Consider the following 22,330-nt stretch of genomic DNA (forward strand, 5'->3'; position numbering starts at 1 on the left):
GTTGTGTACCCATTACCACCCTCCAGAACATTTTCATCACCTGGATAATAAACTTCAGCCACATTAGCGATAACTTTCTATTATCCCCTCCCCCAAGTCCTTGGAAAGGGCTAATCTACTCTCTGTCTCTATGGATTTTCTAGTTCTGGACATTTCTTATAAATGAAATCATATTCATATGATATGTGGTCTTTTGTGAGTGGTTTATTTCATTTAGCATGTCTTCCAGTTTTATCCATGTTACAACATGTATCAGTACTTTATTTTAATGAGTAAATAATATTCTCTTGCATGAATTTACTACATTTTGATTATTCATTTATCCATTGATGAGCATTTGTTTGTTATAACCACTATTTTGATGCTAAACTTCATATAAGTGGAATCATACAGTGTATATGTAGTATTTAATTATATGGATATATCAAAGGTGCCATTTTCATTCTATCGCTAATGAACATGAGGATTGCTTCTAAGTTGGGGCTGTTATGTATAAAAATATTATGACATTTCTTTTAGGGAACATATTTACAGACTTCTGTAGTGTATATTCATTGGAATTAAATTAATGAGTTGTAGTATTGGTAGGAGTTTGGTTTTATTAAGAAGTTGTCAAAGAGTCTTGAAAGTGATAGTATAATTAGACATTCCCACCAGAATACCTGGTAGACCAGTTGCTCCATATGTTCTCCATGTTCTTGGTATATTCTTGGTATGTTGGCAGCCTTTTACATTTAAGCCACTGCAGTCTGTGTGTGTGTGTGTATTGACATCTAATTATGGCTTTAATTTGCATTTCCCCATATTTAATGATTTTGAAAACCATTAAAAATCACATTGTTTAGATAATCTCTTTTGTAGTTGCCCAACTCCTAAGTTTCTTTCTTTTTCAGTAAATTATGTTCTCTGCCTATTTCCTATTGATTTGAAGTTTTTCATTTTATCTCTGATATGTCTCCTTTGAAAGATACATATGTGACAAATATCTTCTTTCAACCTATGGCTTATATTTCATTTTCTTATCTTTTAAAATTGTATTTATTATGCAAGTTTTTTAAAATTGTTTTTAATATAGTCTACATGTTATTTCTTATATCTTACTATGCATGAAATGCTGCCACAGAAAATTTATGAGGAATACTTGAGCATGTAAATATTCAAGTAACTATACATTTCTTGTCTGTTCTAGTGATTCCAGAGAGCTAAATTCCTGAGACATGTTACTAACAGTGAAGGGTCTAATTATAAGGAAGCTCTGTCTGGTATTGCTATCCCATTTCAACTATAAATAATAACAAAGTAGGCTTTATTCACTAAGAGCACATTGATCAGTGTCTAGTCTGATAAATGTCAGCATATTGGGAGAGTGAGTGAAAGAGCTTGGTGTTCTTTGAAAGATTTCTGGTTTTATAGTACCTAGTCATTTTACACATTCATACATTACTATTTATTATATATCTAAGTGTTAGAGTTATAAAATAATGTTTCATTCTAGAAATAATTGTCACCATAAGTATATATAAAGCCATATCAAACACCCTCTACCTATATCATATTTTCTAAGGAGAGCATTTTTAGAAGTAAAATTAATGAATGAAGTATTTTTGTTGTTCAGTTCAGTTCAGTTGCTCAGTCGTGTCCCACTCTTTGTGATCCCATGACCTGCAGCATGTCAGGCCTCCCTGTCCATCACCAACTCCTGGAGCCTACCCAAACTCATATCCATTGAGTCGGTGGTGCCATCCAACCGTCTCATCCTCTGTCGTTCCCTGCTCCTCCTGCCTTCAATCTTTCCCAGTATCAGAGTCTTTTCAAATGAGTCAGCTCTTTGCATCAGGTGATCAAAGTACTGGAGTTTCAGCTTCAACATCAGTCCTTCCAATGAACACTCAGGACTGATCTCCTTTAGGATGGACTGTTGTTATTGAGTTGCAAAGTCATGTCCAACTCTTTGCAACCCCATGGACCATAGCACTCCAGGCTTCCCTGACCTTCACTGTCTCCTGGAGTCTGCTCAAATTCATGTCCATTGAATCAATGATGTTACTTAACCATCTCATCCTCTGCCACCCACTTCTTTGGCCTTCAGTATTTCCTAGCATCAGGATCTTTTGCAATAAGTTGGCTCTTCACATTAGATGGCCAAAATTTTGGAGTTTCAATTTAAGCATCAGTCATTCCAATGAATATTCAGGGTTGATTTCCTTTAGGATTGACTGGTTTGATCTTGCAGTCCTTGAGGAAAGTATATATGTGTGTGTGTGTGTACACATGTGTGTGTGGCACAGTGGTAAAGATATCCCTATCAAAGCAGGAGATGAGGGTTTGATCCCTGGTTTGGGAATATCCCCTGGAGTAAGAAATGGCAACTCATTCCAGTACTCTTGCCTAGACAATTCCAATGATAGAGGAGCCTGGCAGGCTACAGTCCATGGGGTCACAGAGGGTTGGACACAACTTAGCGACTGATTTATTGAGCTTGAGTGGACTCCGGGAGTTGCTGACGGACAGGGAGGCCTGGCGTGCTGTGATTCATGTGGTCGCAAAGAGTTGGACATGACTGAGCGACTGAACTGAACTGAACTGAATATTATAATTATTATATATATTATTATAATGTATATATTATATATAATATTATATATATTATAATGCTGCTGCTAAGTCACTTCAGTCGTGTCGGACTCTGTGCAACCCCATGGACGGCAGCCCACTAGGCTCCGCCATCCCTGGGATTCTCCAGGCAAGAACACTGGAGTGGGTTGCCATTTCCTTCTCCAACGTGTGAAAGTGAAAAGTGAAAGTGAAGTTGCTCAGTCTTGTCCGACTAGTAGCGACCCCATGGACTGTAGCCCACCAGGCTCCTCTGTCCATGGGATTTTCTAGGCAAGAGAAAATATAATATATATATTATATATATATTCAGTTTTGTCAATACAGTCAGGTAATTCATTTCCACCCACAACACATGAGAGGAACTCCTTTTAAAGACACCAGGAACATCATTTGTCATGGGTGACATTTACAAAGATCATGGCCAGATTGTTTCTAGTCTCAGTTCACTTCAATTCAGTTCAGTCGCTCAGTCATGTCCGACTCTCCGCGACCCCATGAATCACAGCACGCCAGGCCTCCCTGTCCATCACCAACTCCCGGAGTTCACTCAAACTCATGTCCACAGAGTCGGTGATGCCATCCAGCCATCTCATTCTCGGTCGTCCCCTTCTCCTCCCGCCCCCAACCTTTCCCAGCATCAGAGTCTTTTACAGTGAGTCAACTTGTTGCATGAGGTGGCCAAAGTATTGCAGTTTCAGCTTTATCATCAGTCCTTCCAATGAACACCCAGGATTGATCTCCTTTAGAATGGACTGGTTGGATCTCCTTGCAGTACAAGGGACTCTCAAGAGTCTTCTCCAACACTACAGTTCAAAAGCATCAATTCTTTGGCGATCAGCTTTCTTCACAGTCCAACTCTCACATCCATACATGACCACGGGAAAAACCATAGCCTTGGCCAGACAGACCTTTGTTGGCAAAGTAATGTCTCTGCTTTTTAATATACTATCAAAGTTGGTCATAACTTTCTTTCGAAGAGTTTCTAGTCTACTGGATAATTAATCAAATTACTTCTAAAACATGAGTTTAGAAAATATCTTCACATGTGGGAAAGTATTCTTATTTAGTTATATTCAGTTCAGTTCAGTTGCTCAGTTGTGTCTGACTCCTTGTGACCCCATGAACTGCATCACACCAGGCCTCCCTGTCCATCACCAACTCCTGGAGCCTACCCGAACTCATGTCCATCGAGTTGGTGATACCATCCAACCATCTCATTCTCTGTCGTCCTCTTCTCCTGCCCTCAATCTTTCCCAGCATCAGGGTCTTTTCAAATGAGTCAGCTCTTTGCATCAGGTGGATAAAGGATTGGAGTTTCAGCTTTAACATCAGTCCTTCCAGTGAACACCCAGGACTGATCTCCTTTAGGATGGACTGTTGGATCTCGTTGCAATCCAAGGGACTCTCAAGAGTCTTCTCCAACACCACAGTTCAAAAGCATCAATTCTTTGGCGCTCAGCTTTCTTTACAGTCCAACATGACCACTGGAAAAAACCATAGCCTTGACTAGCTGGACCTTTGTTGACAAAGTAATGTCTCTACTTTTTAATATGCTGTCTAGGTTGGTCAGAACTTTCTTTCCAAGGAGTAAGTGTCTTTTAATTTCATGGCTGCAGTCACCATCTGCAGGGATTCTGGAGCCCAGAAAAATAGTCAGCCGCTGTTTCCACTGTTTCCCATCTATTTGCCATGGAGTGATGGGACCGGATGCCATGATCTTAGTTTTCTGGATGTTGAGCTTTAAGCCAACTTTTTCACTCTCCTCTTTCACTTTCATCAAGAGGCTCTTTAGTTCTTCTTCACTTTCTGCCATAAGGGTGGTGTCATCTGCCCATATGAGGTTATTGATATTTCTCCCAGCAATCTTGATTCCGGCTTGTGCTTCCTCCAGCCCAGCGTTTCTCATGATGTTCTGTGTATAAGTTAAATAAGCAGGGTGACAATATACAGTCTTGACATTCTCCTTTTTCTAGGCACATATAAAAGTACAGAGATGAGATAGAGAACAATAGAAACTCTGAAGTTTGTCAGAGCCCTACATTTGGAAAGTTAATAGTCCCAAACAGTAGCTTTCACAAGTTAAAAATTGAAAACAATTGCTATTTGTTTTTTTTTTTTTACTGCTCATTTTGCTAGAAAATGAAGACCATGGAAAGCTTGGTAGGAGTGATTTTCTGTATTTTTTAAACAAAAACCTTATATTTCACTTTTGTATTTGAATTCTAGTCACAGAAAATTTATCTGTAAATTGAAACCTATGAATTTTAACCTAAAATCATTCAATGGTTATAGCAGTCTCTGTTGCTAAAAATGTCCTTTTACTTTTAAATAATGGAAATTAATTTACTTTGGTTTTATTTTATTACATTTCTCTGAGTTAATTCTATAGGGGTTTTGATACCCCAGGAATTGGCAGAACTAACATCCAGTCAGCTGCTCTCCTTTGGATCACATGGCTGCCTGGCTATATTAAAAAAAAAAAAAAAAAGAAGGTGAGCTTTCTTTTCTTCCCATAAAGTTATTGAGAATTGAATTTGTGCAGAGAACTCTGCTTTACTTGTTGGTAGTCTTGAGCGAGTGCAAATGTCATTTGCTTGACATTTTGAACTAATTTTCACTAACTTTATACTAATTCAGTTGGACTGGTGAACAGAGATTAATTATCAGGACATAATTGCATAAAGGGAGCAGGAATTTTGAAGAATGTGAATGACGACTTCAATGCCTATCAAAATGTCATCAATGTATTTATTCTATTGTTTTAAAAAAGAAAACTGGGAGATCATTTTCAGTAATCAACTATTATTAAAAACAACTATCACTATATTATTCTTGATATAAAATTTTATATATAAACAGTAAAATATTTTAAAGAAGTACGAGACATCAAGAGGGAGCTTGTTTAGTTCTCTACCTTCAGGCACTTAAAATACAATTGTACTTATTATCCCCATTTTCACATTAAAGATTTGTTGAAAATGAATTAGAAATGGTCTGTAGTCATTGAATTCAGGAGCAGTGGTAGGAGATACCTCCACTAAAACTAAAGCTCTCCAGCCCCTCTCATTACACTATACAATTCTTTTGTTTCAGATTAAATTGCCATTTGTTTCTCTTTCAAATGCAAGCAAGAGATTTTAGAGACAGATTCTAAAATCGTGTAAGATACTCTCATATACTACCAATCAAAGTGTAATTTGGTACAAATTTTCCAGGAAACAATTTGGCAAGAGCCTTAAAAATGTTTTTATACTTTATTCAGTAATTTTACTTCTAAAATTGCTGTCCTTAAGTCAATCTGATATAAAGTGTTAATGGCTAGAAAAAAAAAGGGTACAGTGTATTTGTTATGACTTGAGTTATGAAAGGGAAAACTGAAAATCTCGACATCCTATTATAATACAATGGTTAAGTGAATTGTGTTATAATTATATTAGGAATTATTTTGCAGTGATTCAAATTATGTTTTTGAATCAGTATTTCATGGCATGGGAAATGATTATAACATGACATTGAGTGATTACAGCCTGAAATAAAACTTTAGAGACTCAAGTTTTATAAAAATACTCTACATGTGTATATGTGTACTCTGTTGTGTCCAACTCTTTGTGACTGCATAGACTGCAGCCCGCCAGGCTTGTTTGTCCATGGGATTCTCCAGGCAAGAATATTGGAATGGGTTGCCATGTCTTCTTCCAGGGCATCTTCTAGCCCAGGGATGGAATATCTCCTACACTGGCAGGTGAATTCTTCTCAACTAGTTCCACGTGGATCTCCTGAACTGCAGGCAGATTCCTTACCACCTGAACCACCATGGAAGCCCCTGTATGTGTATGCTGCTGCTGCTGCTGCTAAGTCGCTTCAGTTGTGTCCGACTCTGTGCGACCCCATAGACGGCAGCCACCAGGCTCCCCTGTCCCTGGGATTCTCCAGACAAGAACACTGGAGTGGGTTGCCATTTCCTTCTCCAGTGCATGAAAGTGAAAAGTGAAAGTGAAGTCACTCAGTTGTGTCCGACCCTTAGCGACCCCATGGACTGCAGCCTACCAGGCTTCTCTGTCCATGGGATTTTCCAGGCAAGAGTACTGGAGTGGGGTGCCATTGCCTTCTCCACCTGTATGTGTATGCTGCTGCTGCTGTGTCACTTCAGTCATGTCCGACTCTGTGTGACCCCATAGACAGAAGCACACCAGGGTCCCCCGTCCCTGGGATTCTCCAGGCAAGAACACTGGAGTGGGTTGCCATTTCCTTCTCCAATGTGTGAAAGTGAAAAGTGAAAGTGAAGTCGCTCAGTCGTGTCCGACCCTTAGCGACCCCACGGACTGCAGCCTACCAGGCTCCTCCATCCATGGGATTTTCTAGGCAAGAGTACTGGAGTGGCTTGCCATTGCCTTCTCCGGTATGTGTATAAGTATGTATAAATAATGAAAAAAATTCTGTGTTCTTCTTTATAGTTTTTTGATTTCCCATGTTTTGTATGATGAGTATTAACATACATTTTAAAGTGTAGTCAAAGAATGAATTAGAGAGAATCAACCATTTTCCTTTGACTCTAGTTAATCATTTCCTCGGAGAATCTTGATTTAACTTCTTGGTTTCTAGTGAAAGTATTTAGAACTCTCTTCTTCTAAGCTTCTTCTAAACCCTAATACCATAAAGGATGAAATTGTTGGGGGAGGGGACCTGCCTGAATGACATTTATCAAATTTTCTCTTTATGATATAATCTGGGCCTCTTCGTGGCTCAGATGGTAAAGAATCTGCCAGAAAGCAAGAGATTGGGTGCAATACTTGGGTCAGGAAGATCCTCTGGAGAAGAAAATAGCTACCAGTATTCTTACCTGGAGAATTCCATGGATAGAGGAGACTGTTGGGCTACAGTCCATAGGGTTGTAGAGTTAGACAGGGAAACAACTGAGTGACTAAAACTTTCACTTTCATACTAATATCTAGTTCAGATCCTTTCAATACATATGCTAAAACTTATATATGGAATAAGATGCCTTCCCTTTGGCAAATGGTAATGAGATAAACTAATAATTTTTCAGTGAATCCTCATGTCTTCACCAACACATTTTGTATGCAATACAAATGGAGCTAAAATAAAATGTTTAGTTAGAAACAGAAGCAAATTTGCAAAGTAATCAAGGCTGTTCAGTGATGGTGGTGGTGGCATTACTGATTTCCTAATAAACTAGTTTGATTAATTATACTTTGATTTTCAGAAATCAGCAATTATACTTTTGTAATACACTAAGAACCAGAGAACGTCAGGAAGTGCCAGATGTTATATTTTAATACTGGCTGAGCTTTGCTTGGGAGCATTCTCTTAAGAGCTGGAACTCAAAAGTTTTAGGCTTTGCTAATTTATTGAGGCAGGTCAGGTGGTCTGTTATTCCCATCTCTTTCAGAATTTTCCAGTTTATTGTGATCCACACAGTCAAAGGCTTTGGCATAGTCAATGAAGCAGAAATAGATGTTTTTCTGGAACTCTTTTGCTTTCTCCATGATCCAGCGGATGTTGGCAATTTGATCTCTGGTGCCTCTGCCTTTTCTAAAACCTGCTTGAACATCTGGAAGTTCGTATGGACCTAACAGAAGCAGAAGATATTAAGAAGAGGTGGCAAGAATACACAGAAGAACTGTATAAAAAAGATCTTCACGATCAAGATAATCACGATGGTGTGATCACTCACATAGAGCCAGACATCTTGGAATGTGAAGTCAAAAGGGCCTTAGGAAGCATCACTACAAACAAAGCTAGTGGAGGTAATGGAATTCCAGTTGAGCTATTTCAAATCCTGAAAGATGATGCTGTGAAAGTGCTGCACTCAATATGCCAGCAAATTTGGAAAACTCAGCAGTGGTCACAGGACTGGAAAAGGTCAGTCTTCATTCCAATCCCAAAGAAAGGCAATGCCAAAGAATGCTCAAACTACCACACAATTTCACTCATATCACACGCTAGTAAAGTCATGCTCAAAATTCTCCAAGCCAGGCTTCAGCAGCAGGTCAGGAAGCAACAGTTAGAACTGACATGGAACAACAGACTGATTCCAAATAGGAAAAGGAGTACGTCAAGGTTGTATATTGTCACCCAGCTTATTTAACTTATATGCTGAGTACATCATGAGGAACACTGGGCTGGAAGAAGCACAAGCTGGAATCAAGATTGCCAGGAGAAATATCAATAATGCAGATGACACCACCCTTATAGCAGAAAGTGAAGAGGAACTCAAAAGCCTCTTGATGAAAGTGAAAGAGGAGAGTGAAAAGGTTGGCTTGAAGCTCAACATTCAGAAAACAAAGATCATGGCATCTGGTCCCATCACTTCTTGGGAAATAGATGGGGAAACAGTGGAAACAGTGTCAGACTTTCTATTTTTGGGCTCCAAAATCACTGCAGATGCTGATTGCAGCCATGAAATTAAAAGACACTTACTCCTTGGAAGGAAAGTTATGACCAGCCTAGATAGTATATTAAAAAGCAGAGACATTACTTTGCCAACCAAGGTCCGTCTAGTCAAGGCTATGGTTTATCTAGTGGTCATGTATGGATGTGAGAGTTGGACTGTGAAGAAAGCTGATCGCTGAAGAATTGATGCTTTTGAACTGTGGTGCTGGAGAAGACTCTTGAGAGTCCCTTGGACTGCAAGGAGATCCAACCAGTCCATTCTAAAGGAGATCAGTCCTGGGTGTTCATTGGAAGGACTGATGCTAAAGCTGAAACTCCAATACTTTGGCCACCTCCTGCGAAGAGCTGACTCACTGGAAAAGACTCTGATGCTGGGAAGGATTGGGGGCGGGAGGAGAAGGGACGACAGAGAATGAGATGGCTGGATGGCACCACCGACTCGATGGACATGAGTTTGAGTGAACTTCGGGAGTTGGTGATGGACAGGGAGGCCTGGCGTGCTGTGATTCATGGGGTTGCAAAGAGTCGGACACAACTGAGCGACTGAACTGAGCTGACCTGAATTTTTTGAGAAACGTTGAGCACATTTGATGCCCTTCTGTAAAATGGGGCACTGGACTAGGAACTGATTTTTCAGACTGTTCATGACTGGAAGCTCCAGGGAGATAGGCACCATGAGAGTTTTATCTGACAGATCTGGAGGCCCTGCAGAGTAGCCTGCATGTGGCTAGTACATAACCAGAGCTTAGTGTTGTGAGTTAAATGAATGAATGTGTCTTCTGGAGCCCTCCCTGGAGTCAGCTTTTCTATCAGATTTTCACCCAGCATAATGCCACATGTATCTGCTTTATATATCAGGTAGACATAAGGTTGCTGCTGCTGCCACTAAGTCACTTCAATCGTGTCCGACTCTGTGTGACCCCATTGACGGCAGGCCACCAGGCTCCCCCGTCCCTGGGATTCTCCAGGCAAGAACACTGGAGTGGGTTGCCATTTCCTTCTCCAATGTGTGAAAGTGAAAAGTGAGAGTGAAGTCGTTCAGTCATAAGGTTAGATTGCATTAAAAGTGTAAAGGATAATTCTACTGCTGTAAATAAAAGTTTAAAAACTTTAGGATAAAGTTTTTTCACTTCTGTGATAATTTAATATTACTATTGTGCTATTATTTAAAAATGCAGATTACAACACCTGTTACTCTCATTTTCCCCTTCTATATGATTTAAAAATCTATGATAGAGCTGTGTGTAAATTGTATTTGTGAAACAACCAGGGATGATAAGTGTTTTGATGGATGGAATGGAGGTGAGAAGGCAGAGAATGAGATGATGAGGTATGCCAGTCAAAGGAACAGCGTGTAAAAAGGGAACCAACCACAAGTGAGCATGGCAACTTTGAAAATGAAAGTGAAAGTCACTCAGTCGTGTCCGACTCTGTGACCCCATGGACTGTACAGCGCATGGAATTCTCCAGGCCAGGATACTGGAGTGGGTAGCCTTTCTCTTCTCCAGGGGATCTTCCCAACCCAGGGATTGAAACTAGATCTCCGGCATTGCAGGATGATTCTTTACCAGCTGAGCCACAAGGCAAGCCCAACTTTAGACAGGGAAGAAATATGTGACTTGGATGCAAGGTTGAAGGAAGATAGTAAGAGATGTGGCTGGAAGAGACTTTCACTATAAAGAGCCTTGTGTGCTTGCTTAAGACTTGAGTTGTATCTGGTGGGGAAGCGAGTCTTTAGATTTCTAAGAAAGTGAGATATTTGTGTTTTACTATGAGTAAAACACATATGAGTCTCAGTGTTGAGATTAGCTCTTTGGAGTCTGAGGGTAATCTGTTAAGATACCTCTTGATCTTGGGTTTAATGAAACTGGTATCAAAAATGTTATCTTTTTTTCAGACCGTGGCATACTTTCTCTTTTTTCACACTTGTTTTGCAGAATTCTAAAAATGATTCCTTATATATATCAATCCTAATATGTCAATTCTAAAGTAAATAAATCCTAAATATTCATTTTAAAGACTGATGATAAAGCTGAAGCTCTAGTACTTTGGCCACCTGATGCAAAGAAATGACTCACTTAAAAAGACCCTGATGCTGGAAAGATTGAAGGCAGGAGGAGAGGGTACAACAGAGGATGAGATGGTTGGATGGCATCACCCACTCTATGGACATGAGTTTGAGCAAGCTCTGGGAGTTGGTGATGGACAGGGAAACTTGGCATGCTGCAATCAAGGGGTTGCAGAGTTGGACATGACTGAGTGACTGAACTGAACTCAACTTGCAGAATTCTAAAAATGATCCCATATATATAGCCAGAGCTCTTCCAAAGACAAAGCTTATTGTCTTAATTAAGAATACACTTTGATTTATTACTACCTGGACATGAAGACAGAGAAGAAAATGGCAACTCACTCCAGTATTCTTGCCTAGAGAATCCTGTGGACAGAGGAGCCTGGTGGGCTACAGTCTATGGGGTTGCACAGAGTCAGACATGACTGAATTTTACTTAGCAGCAGCAGCAGCAGCAGGACATGAAGAGAGGATAAAAAAAAACCCTGGAGTCAAATAAAAGAAGTCATTGTTAATTAGATATAGTCTACTGAAATGTAGCTTCATTTGTTTATGACTATAAGAGTACATCATGTGAAATGCCAGGTTGGAATGAAGCAAAAGCTAGAATCAAGACTGCCAGGAGAAATATCAATGACCTCAGATATGCAGATGACACCACCCTTACGGAAAAAATTGAAGAGGAGCAAAACAGCTTTTTGAAAATGAAAGAATAGAGTGAAAAAGCTGACTTAAAACTCAGCTTTCAAAAAATAAGATCATGGCATCCAGTCCCATCAGTTCAGTTCAGTCACCCAGTCATGTCCAACTCTATGAAACCCCATGGACTGCAGCATGCCAGGCCTCCCTGTCCATCACTGACTCCTAGAGCTTACTCAAACTTATGTCCATTGAGTCGGTGGTACCATCCAACCATCTCATCCTCTGTCATCCCCTTCTCCTCCTGCCTTCAATCTTTCCCAGCATCAGGGTCTTTTCCAGTGAATCAGTTCTTCGCATGAGGTGGCCAAAGTATTGGAGTTTCAGCTTCACCATCAGTCCTTTCAGTGAAAATTCAGGACTGATTTCCTTTAGGATGGACTGTTTGGATCTCCTTTCTGTCCAAGGGACTCTAAAGAGTCTTTTCCAACACCACAGTTCAAAAGCATCAATTCTTCTTCATTCAGCTTTCTTTATAGTCCAACTCTCACATCCATACATGACTACTGGAAAAACCATAGCTTTAACTAAACGAACCTTTGTTGGCAAAGTAATGTCTGCTTTTTAATATGCTGTCTAGGTTGGTCATAACTTTTCTTCCAAGGAGCCAGCGTCTTTTAATTTTATGGCTGCAGTCATCATCTGCAGTGATTTTGGAGCCCAAAAAAATAAAGTCTGTCACTGTTTCCTTTGTTTCTCCATCTATTTGATATGAACTGTTGGGATCCAATGCCATAATCCTAGTTTTCTGCATTTTGAGTTTTAAGCCAACTTTTTTACTCTGCTCTTTCACTTTCATCAAATACTCTTTAGTTCTTCACTTTCTGCTGTAAGTGTGGTGTCATCTGCCTATATGAGGTTATTGGTATTTCTCCTGGCAATCTTGATTCCAGCTTGTGCTTCCTCCAGCCCAGCATTTCTTATGCTGTACTCTGCATATAAGTTAAATAAGCAAGGGTGCCATGTACAGCCTTGATGTACTCCTTTCCTGATTTGGAACCAGTCTGTTGTTTCATGTTCGGTTCTAACTGTTGCTTCTTGACCTACATATAGATTCTCAGGAGGCAGGTCAGGTGGTCTGTTATTCCCATCTCTTTAAGAATTTTCCACAGTTTGTTGTGATCCAGTCCCATCACTTCATGGCAAATAAATGGGAAAACAATGGAAACAGTGACAGATTTTATTTTTGAGGGCTCCAAAGTCACTGCAGATGTTGACTGCAGCCATGATATTAAGACGCTTTCTCCTTGGAAGAAAAGCTATGACCAACCTAGACAGCATATTAAAAAGCATAGACATTATTTTATCATCAAAGGTCCGTCGTATAGTCAAAGCTATGGTTTTTCCAGTAATAATGTGTGGATGTGAGACTTGAATCTCTCACATAAAGAAAGCTGAGCACTGAAAAATTGATGCTTCTGAACTGTGGTGTTGGAGAAGTCTCTTGAGAGTCCCTTGGGCTGCAAGGAGATCCAACCAGTCAGTCGTAAAGGAATTCAGTCCTGAATATTCATCCTGATGATGAAGCTGACGCTCCAATACCTTGGCCACCTGATGGAAAGAACTGGCTCCTTAGAAAAGACTCTGATGCTGGGAAAGATTGAAGGCAGGAAGAGAAGGGGACTACAGAGGATGAGATGTTTGAATGACATCACCGACTCCATGGACATGTGTTTGAGGAAGCTCTGGGAATTGGTGATGGATAGGGAAGCCAAAATGCTACATTCCATGGGGTCACAGAGTTGGATATGGCTGAGTGTCTGAAGTGAACTGATAAGATACCCAGTTGGGAGCTATCTGACAAGAGATTGGATATGACATTCAAAGCAGAAAAAATTGAAATTGGGAATAATGGACCAGGTGTGACAGTTATCTTGAAAGTTTTATTTTATAACTTAAAACTAAATTTTGCCTTGCATAAGACACTTATTGGGCTTTCCAGTTGGCAACAGTGGCAAATAACCTGCCTGCCAATGCAGGAGACATAAGAGAGACAGTTTCGATCCCTGAATCAGGAAGAATCCTGGAGCTGGGTGTGACAACCCACTCCAGTATTCTTGCATGGAGAATCCCATGGACACAGGAGCCTGGCGGGCTACTGTCTATTGAGTCGCAAAGAATTGGGCACCACTGCAATGGCAAGCCACTCCAGTACTCTTGCCTGGAAAATCCCATGGGCGGAGTAGCCTGGTAGGCTGCAGTCCATGGGGTCGCTAGGAGTCAAACATGACTGAGCGACTTCACTTTCACTTTTCACTTTCACACATTGGAGAAGGAAATGGCAACCCACTCCAGTGTTCTTGCCTGGAGAATCCCAGGGACGGGGGAGCATGGTGGGCTGCTGTCTATGGGGTCGCACAGAGTCGGACATGACTGAAGCAACTTAGCAGCAGCAGCAGCAGTGACTTAACACACACACATTCAGGCAAGACATTTTATTAGCTTCCCAGGTGGTGCAGTTGTAAAGAACCTGCTCGCTAATGTAGGAGACACAAGAGATAAAGGTTCAATCCTTATGTCAGGAAGATCCTCTAGAGGAGGAAATGGCAACCCCTCCAGTGTTCTTGCCTGGAAAATTCCATGGATAGAGGAGCCTGGTGGGCTACAGTCCATGGGATTACAGAGAGTTGGACATGACTGAGCACAAGCATCAACACAAAGATACTTATTAGGGGTTTCATTTACAGAAAAAAAAAGATTATGCTCATGTCTCGATGACAGACACATGCTATATATAAGGGATTGGAATGGAGCTTGCCAGTAGGTGTGACTTTGGTCTATTTAACACTTAGTTTTAATTTGCCACTTTATGACATTTGGACTTTATACTGTGAATCAAAATAATAAAAATGTCAATGTCTTAAGGAAAGTGAAGAAAAGAAAAATGCACTTAAAATGTAATAAAAGTCCTCTTTTGATATGCTACTGAACAGAGAATATTGCTAATACTGGGAGATTTCATTTTCTGCTTGAATCTTGAAAGAAATATTTAAAAAGATTTAAAATGAATATAAAACAATGAAAATTCTATAAGGCAACAAAATAGAAATAGACTGATCTGTTTGACCATTAAACTATTCAGTGTAATATTTATACATGTATGTATATATTTTAAAATTGCTTTTACGATTTTTGCTCCCCTAGCACCAATTCTATTTTCAACTTGAGGAAAATATTCATATTAGGTAAAACTTGAAATATATTCAGGCTCATGCAGAAATACTTTCTTAATTCTTCCTAGAACTTCATCAAACAGTCAAGAAACAGAATTCAGGCAGGCATGGAGAATGGAAAAAAAAAAAAACAAATTGCTTTTAAAGAGAGCTGAAAAACATTACATTTTGTTGGAATACTCCAATGTTCGGTAGGGAAAATAAAGCCTAGTCTTTCTTTAGCATTTACCATGTGCAAGACAAAGCTGGGCTAAACTCAAATCCTTTCATTTAATTTCTACAATGAACCTATGAAATAAACACTATCATCCCATTTCACAGATGAGATTCAGAGTGATAAATAAGTTGCCTTAGGTTACAAAGGTAAGTGGTAGATCTGTACCCAGACCTATGACCTTCTGAGGCTGATCTTTCATGATACCTGTAGGCACACTTCCATGTCACCATGGCCATTCCCCTATCATACTTTTCTCACTGTATTATAATTGTGTTTTTACCTCCTACCTCCCCCTACTTCATCGTTAGCTCCGCCAAAGCAAAGACAGCATATTACCCTTCTAGTTCCAGGAATTTAATGCAGTGACATGCCTCACGGTAGAAGCTCAGTAAGTGCCCACTGAAAGACTATTTTCAGGAGTCACTGAAAGTTAATATAGTAAAGAAAACATTGTATTGTTATGGAAACTAACTGATGTGGAAAGTGCCAATTGCTTCTATAGTTCTGTTAGATGTTCCTTTTTTCAAAGATGAACTCTTTCAGAAACATAGGAGAGCTGATCACTATTGCACATAGGAATTCAGAAGAGTAAGAAAAAATCCGCAAAGATCCTGAAGTGATATGACATGGTATCACAATATTAGGAAAGGTTAAGGGGATGGATATTGAAAGCATAATTTAATTAAGGTCTTTACATTTATGATGGCTCGTCTTCTACAAACAGAAGCAACCTGCTTTTCATGGATAGTGAGCTCCAAGTGAAAGGAATATTCCAGGCCTTAGGTCATTTTTTAAAGGTTAAAATGCAATTAGCATAGGAAAGAAAACTATTTTATATGAAAATATTATTTGGTATAATTTAATGAGGACAAATCAACTTAGACTTCAGCTCAAGGGATTCAAATTCTATCAAAGAAAAACATTTCTGATTATAAGGAAGAGTTTACCAAGGGAGTTGGGAGGGGATTCTGAGTTTGCACATGCACCTTTCACATGGACTATCCTGACTTCTATAATCATATCTTGCTCGATGATGCTCTGATGATAATGTGATTATGTGTCCATTTTAATCTGGGTCTTTAATTGCTTTGTCTGAAAGCTACAGGGAATAAAATTTCTATACCTCAGTCTCTTCAAGCATGTTTCTGCCATTTGTCCCCACTTCTAAATGGTGCTTGGAGCTTGAATTCTGCTGTTGCTCTCAGCAGTCTTTAGGAGTCAAAGACCTGAATGAGCAAGGGCTACCATGCAGCCTGCAGTGCCCACCTCTGCCAGCGTGGACATTGCCAGTTTTTTAAGCCTTACAGAAGGCTTGTGAATACCCTTTTGCTCCCTGAACATAAATTTATTGGTAAAATAAAAATATTTCAGAGTGAAGAAAACATATTGAGAGTGGAGCTGTTATCAGCATGTCAAGTGGCATGACATATTGCAGTGATGCTTTTGTTGATTTTGTTGTCTTGTAATTGGTTAATATGAATCCACTTCCAATGTGTGGTAAGGTCCGTTATCCTGAATTTTGAGGTAGTTATGAAAAAAATTATAAGGTAGCAGCTAAACTGAAATGAATGTTAATGACCTATTTTATTTATTTGATGACATTATAATACATTCTTTTCTGAGACTCTTCCCAGCCGTCTTAAGACTGTCTTCACTCCATGATGAGATCCATATCCACTCAGAAACTCACTACATGGTGCTGTGTTGTAATAGCCCATATGGTCATCAGCCCATCTCACTGGATTATTAGATCTTTTGGAGCAGAGCTGTGGCTCGTTACCTTTTTCCTCAATACAGCATTTTACAGACTGTGCCATAGTCGATAAGTATTTGTCAGATTCCTTTTTGTTGGAAATAGTCTTTCTCTCTTTTTTCTTCTTACTTATTCATCTCTCACTTTCTTCAGGTCCTCTCCATCTGTCCCAAGGACATGAGAGCTGATATCTGTGTTCATCTAAACCGGAAGGTTTTTAATGAACATCCTGCTTTTCGATTGGCCAGCGATGGGTGTCTGCGAGCCTTGGCAGTAGAATTCCAAACTATTCACTGTGCTCCTGGGGACCTCATTTACCATGCTGGAGAAAGTGTGGATGCCCTCTGCTTTGTGGTGTCAGGATCCTTGGAAGTCATCCAGGATGATGAGGTGGTGGCTATTTTAGGTACTGTGAACTTTCCTAATGTAGTAGCAAACGTGTAACAATTTTAGAGGTTTTACTTCTCAGGTTTCTTAAGAGAAATTTCCTTTGCTGGGTGACTTTGGAAATTGGGTCACTAATGAGATGATAAATCTCAGTGAAAACTAGTAATGCTATTTCAGCACAGAACATTAGTATTGGTCATAGCTTAATGGACTGCATGAGGGTTTGATTAAACTTTCTTTGGCAACAATATGACAATGCCTTTTAGATGAAAGGTGATCACAGCCTAGGGTGACTGAACTTCCATGTTGGTAAGTGTGAAAATGGCTTGTGAAATGATTGTCAGGTTAGTAAGCTACAGTATTTGTCTCAGAGGGACAACAGAACCTTTGCAGATCAACACTTCCCTTTAGAGATATATAAACTGAAGATTTATACATCCAATAACAGCCAACCAGTTCAGTGGCTGGTTCAGCTAGTTACCTGAGAATTAGTGCTTGAGTCCAGATCATCTTTCCACAAAACTTTCTGCTTGCTTGCTGCGGACCTGAGTAATGAGCAGAAAGTAATGAGGAGGTGTGGTTGAATTTGACCTGTTATATTGAAATGATCACAATGCAAGTAAACATAGGTTTTTAAAGCTGGTTCTACCCATCTATATTTATGAGTGAGAAAAATCATTCAGCTAGTAATAAATTTGTTCTAAAATTCAGAGACCTGATATAGTTGTGCTAATGAAAAAAGGCAGTGACAGTATATGTGAGTGAAAAATTTTTTTTAAATTGCATGTTTGGGGACAGTGTAATCCATTTTACATTTTATCTTGGTAAAAATTGCTAAATGATATTTTAGATCATTTTCTGCTCAAATATCTGCAGCATGAAGTCCACATAGATAAAAAAGGAAGCAATAATGAGGCCAGAGGAGAATAATTTCTTGTGTTTCTTCAAGTAAAATAAGTTAGAATTGTAGGATGTCAGCTCTCTTTTGATCACATTTTTTCATGGCTTCTGTCTCATGAAAAATGAGCTCAATTTTTAAACTATTGGATTTTTTAGCTACTGAGGTCAACCTACCATAGCTTGAATGCTGCTTATTCTCATAAGTAAAAAATTGACTGTGTATTTTAGAAACTGCAAAAGCAAAATCCAGCCCCCAAATGAAGGGTTGATTCAAAAAGCACAATTACCAGAAAAAGACAGAATTGAGAATTAAGAAAAAATGACTCTTCCTAAGAAAACAGGTTCAATAAACTTGTAAGGGTTACAAAAATTAGTTGAAGGATGCAAATGACTGAACACTATTGTTCGTAAAACTTTCTTTAACTGTTGAGAAATAATATTACATTTATACATAAATTTCTTTTAGAAGCTATTTTTATTTATTTTTTGTTTGGTTGGAAAAATGCATGAAGCTCTTAGAATCAGCACTCTGGGTGTGTTTAATGTTGCTTGGTGTGTGTTCTGCTTTGTTTCCTGGAGCATAAAGGAGTTATATAATACTTCATAAAAAGTGTACTTTTCACCAGAACAATCCTTTGTGGTAAAATGTAGCATATACGCACTACAACAATTCTTGTTTGCTTAAAGAAGATGATAAAACACAAGCCCAAAACAGGTGTATTTTTTCCTATATGTACATGTCAATGGTGGGTGGGATAGCAGACATCAAATATAATAAAGCGAGTACTGTTGTGATAAATTTCCTAGACTGTGCACTCATTGTCATTTGTTTTGCCCCATTTTCTTCATTGCAGCTTCACCTTGCTAGTTTCTTTTCTAAAAAGATGGATTGAGAGAGCCCTGAGTGCAGTGCCTCTGGGCTAGGTCTGCTAAGCTGGAATCATTTGCTCAGTGAAACAGACAAAATGCATTTTCTTTTCATTTTAAAATAAAATGGTAGCTAGGTTTGCCCAATGACACAGTAAAAATGAACACAGGGCCTCTGGGTATTGGTCCAGTCTCATCGTATATCTGTCATATTTTATTTCCTTGAATGAATACTTTTTGTTTATCCTCCTCAAAAATCTGAACATATCAGAGACTTTTCATCTCTTGGTTTAATGAGTTAAATTACATGTATACCTCTCTGGCAAACTTTCTTTCCTTTATTCTGTGGGTCTCTAACAAAGATTAGCTCAGCCAAAAGGCAATCAAAAGGTTTCTGTTTAAAAAAAAAATTTGCCCTGGACGTGGTCTTCCAAGGAAGAGATAAGTGCAGGGACGGGGGTGGGGGAAGGCATGATGCTGGAGAGGCTCAAAGGGCCGCCTAGGTGCCCTAGTGCTGGCCAAAGTCACATCCTCATGGTGTCTGTGATTTGGATCATCAGCGACAAGATAGTTGTGGAGAAAACCTTTGAGAACTCTGCCTTGGTGTTTCACCTTCTACCAATCTGGCTTTATAGGAAGGCAGTCTGAGGAGATTGTGGAGTAGGAGTGTGGACTCATAGTGACTTTCTTCAGGAGACAGTGTGTGACGTCATATGTGAGAGATGTTTGTACCACATGTCCCAACAAGTGTGTCTGCCGTGGTCCAGATATGCTCTTGTGCTCACATGGCTTATAGGTTCCATCTGTGAGCCTGCTGAAGCTTATGCCTGTTGCCACCTGTGCTTCATCTCAGGGGCATGGAACCTGCCAGAAGGGTCTTTCTTAATGAACCAGCTTCTTGACTTGTAGATTGTCTCACCAGCTCTTTTGTGTGACTTCACAGTGTGGTTTCCACTGGGGATGCATGTTTTCAGACTTTTCTAAGCCAACAATACTTCTTTTATAATTAAAAAGGATTTTTGTTTTTTATTTAACACTTAAGATGTATAACAATGTTTTAGGAGAGGGAGAGGGAAAAGGAGTAATCCATCCACATCACTTCTGACACTATGCTGACTGTTCATTCTTTTTACAATCCTACTTTTTCTTATTTCTAATATTTTAGTAGCCTAACTGATGCTGGGAAAGGTTGGGGGCGGGAGGAGAAGGGGACGACAGAGAATGAGATGGCTGGATGGCATCACCGACTCTGTGGACATGAGTTTGAGTGAACTCTGGGAGTTGGTGATGGATAGGGAGGCCTGGCGTGCTGTGATTCATGGGGTCGCGGAGAGTCAGACACGACTGAGCGACTGAACTGAACTGAACTGAATTTTGTAATAATCGCAAACTTAATGAAAAGTTGCAAAAGTTATCAGCACAGGAAGTTTGGCATATATCAAGGTTTTCTACCTTATTGAGTAAGTTAATTAGGTTTTCTGTATCTTTACTTATTTTTTTTTTCCTTTTGATCTATCCTGGAACTAAGAGTGACATGTTATTTTATTATTAATGTGTTGTATCTATGTCTCTTTGTATTTCCTGTAGTTTGCTATTTATAACGTTTATTACTGTGTTATTTGGTACACAGATATTTGTAACTATTATATCTTCAGCTGAATTGTGACTTTTAGCATTAAACTCTTTTCTTTTTCATCACAACCCTTGTAAGGGTCAGACAGAAACAGCATCCCCTCCCCCATCTGCATATACCTCAGAAAAATGAGAATTTGTCTAAGTTGATCTGATAGGAGAAATATTTAGGCCTTGCTCTCTCTTACGCTGATTTATTTGCCAGTTGAAAAGTAGAGGTGAGGTCATTTTAAAATTAATTAAAATCTCTGAATCCAAAAACCAGGTGCAGTTCGTTCCCTTGGATCTTTGCCTCTCAACAGTCTCTTGGTAGCTCCATAATTCTTTAGTGTGTCAAAAGTGTTAAGGTGTTTAATGAATAAGTTCTGAAGCAGAACTAATTAATGGAAAGATAAAAATATAGTCAATAAATACCTTCTCTTTTAACATGGAGAGATGGCTTCAAGATGTTTTCTAAATAGGGCACATGAAGATAATTGCAGTTCATGTCTTTTTCTAAATTGAAGTTCTTTCAGTTCTTACACCTCCACTTTTTTTTTTCTTTTGACCTTCCCACTTTTTATAAAACCAAAGAATTCCAAATTAAGTTCATGATGCATACATAATATTGTATGTGCTTTAATATCTTCTTGCATTTTAGTTTTTACCCTATAATTAATTAATATGAACAGATTTATTGGTATGCCTAAAATAGCCAGATTACTTTTTTTTTTTTATTGGAGGCTAATTATTTTACATTATTATATTGGTTGGTTTTGCCATACATTGACATGAATCCGCCCTGGGTGCACATGAGTTCCCTCTCCTGAACCTCCCCTCTCATCTCCCTCCTCCCTTTATCCTCCCTCTGGGTCATCCCTGCACACCAGCCCCGAGCATCCTGTAACATGCATTGACCCTGAACTGGTGATTCGTTTCACATATGACAGCATACATGTTTCAATGCCATTCTCCCAAATCATCCCACCCTCACCCTCTCCCACAGAGTCCCAAAGACTGTTCTATACATCTGTGTCTCTTTTGCTGTCTCGTATACAGGGTTATCACTTGCATCTTTCTAAATTCCATACAGATGGAAAAACAGTGGAAACAGTGTCAGACTTTATTTTTTTGGGCTCCAAAATCACTGCAGATGCTGATTGCAGCCATGAAATAAAAGACGCTTACTCCTTGGAAGGAAAGTTATGACCGACCTAGATAGTATATTAAAAAGCACAGACATTACTTTGCCAACAAAGGTCCGTCTAGTCAAGGCTATGGTTTTTCCAGTGGTCATGTATGGATGTGAGAGTTGGACTGTGAAGAAAGCTGATCACTGAAGAATTGATGCTTTTGAACTGTGGTGTTGGAGAAGACTCTTGAGAGTCCCTTGTACTGCAAGGAGATCTAACCAGTCCTTTCTAAAGGAGATTAATCCTGGATGTTCATTGGAAGGACTGATGTTAAAACTGAAACTGCAATACTTTGGCCACCTCATGCGACGAATTGACTCACTGGAAAAGACTCTGATGCTGGGAAAGGTTGGGGGCGGGAGGAGAAGGGGACGACAGAGAATGAGATGGCTAGATGGCATCACCAACTCTGTGGACATGAGTTTGAGT

General features: G+C 39.4%; 1 protein-coding gene across 1 annotated transcript in view; it reads left to right on the forward strand.

Moving 5' to 3' along the window:
• Positions 1 to 22,330, forward strand: part of KCNH5 (potassium voltage-gated channel subfamily H member 5) — a 390,609-nt gene that overhangs the window by 266,303 nt on the left and 101,976 nt on the right. Inside the window, exon 9 of the mRNA XM_055436081.2 lies at positions 17,097 to 17,349. Coding sequence (XP_055292056.2) covers positions 17,097 to 17,349 — 253 coding nt within the window. The remainder of the gene's footprint in view (positions 1 to 17,096; positions 17,350 to 22,330) is intronic.

Source organism: Moschus berezovskii, chromosome 9 (genome assembly GCF_049115385.1).
Source record: "Moschus berezovskii isolate FMDL1 chromosome 9, NW_MosBer_1.0, whole genome shotgun sequence".
In the NCBI taxonomy this organism is placed as follows: domain Eukaryota; kingdom Metazoa; phylum Chordata; class Mammalia; order Artiodactyla; family Moschidae; genus Moschus; species Moschus berezovskii.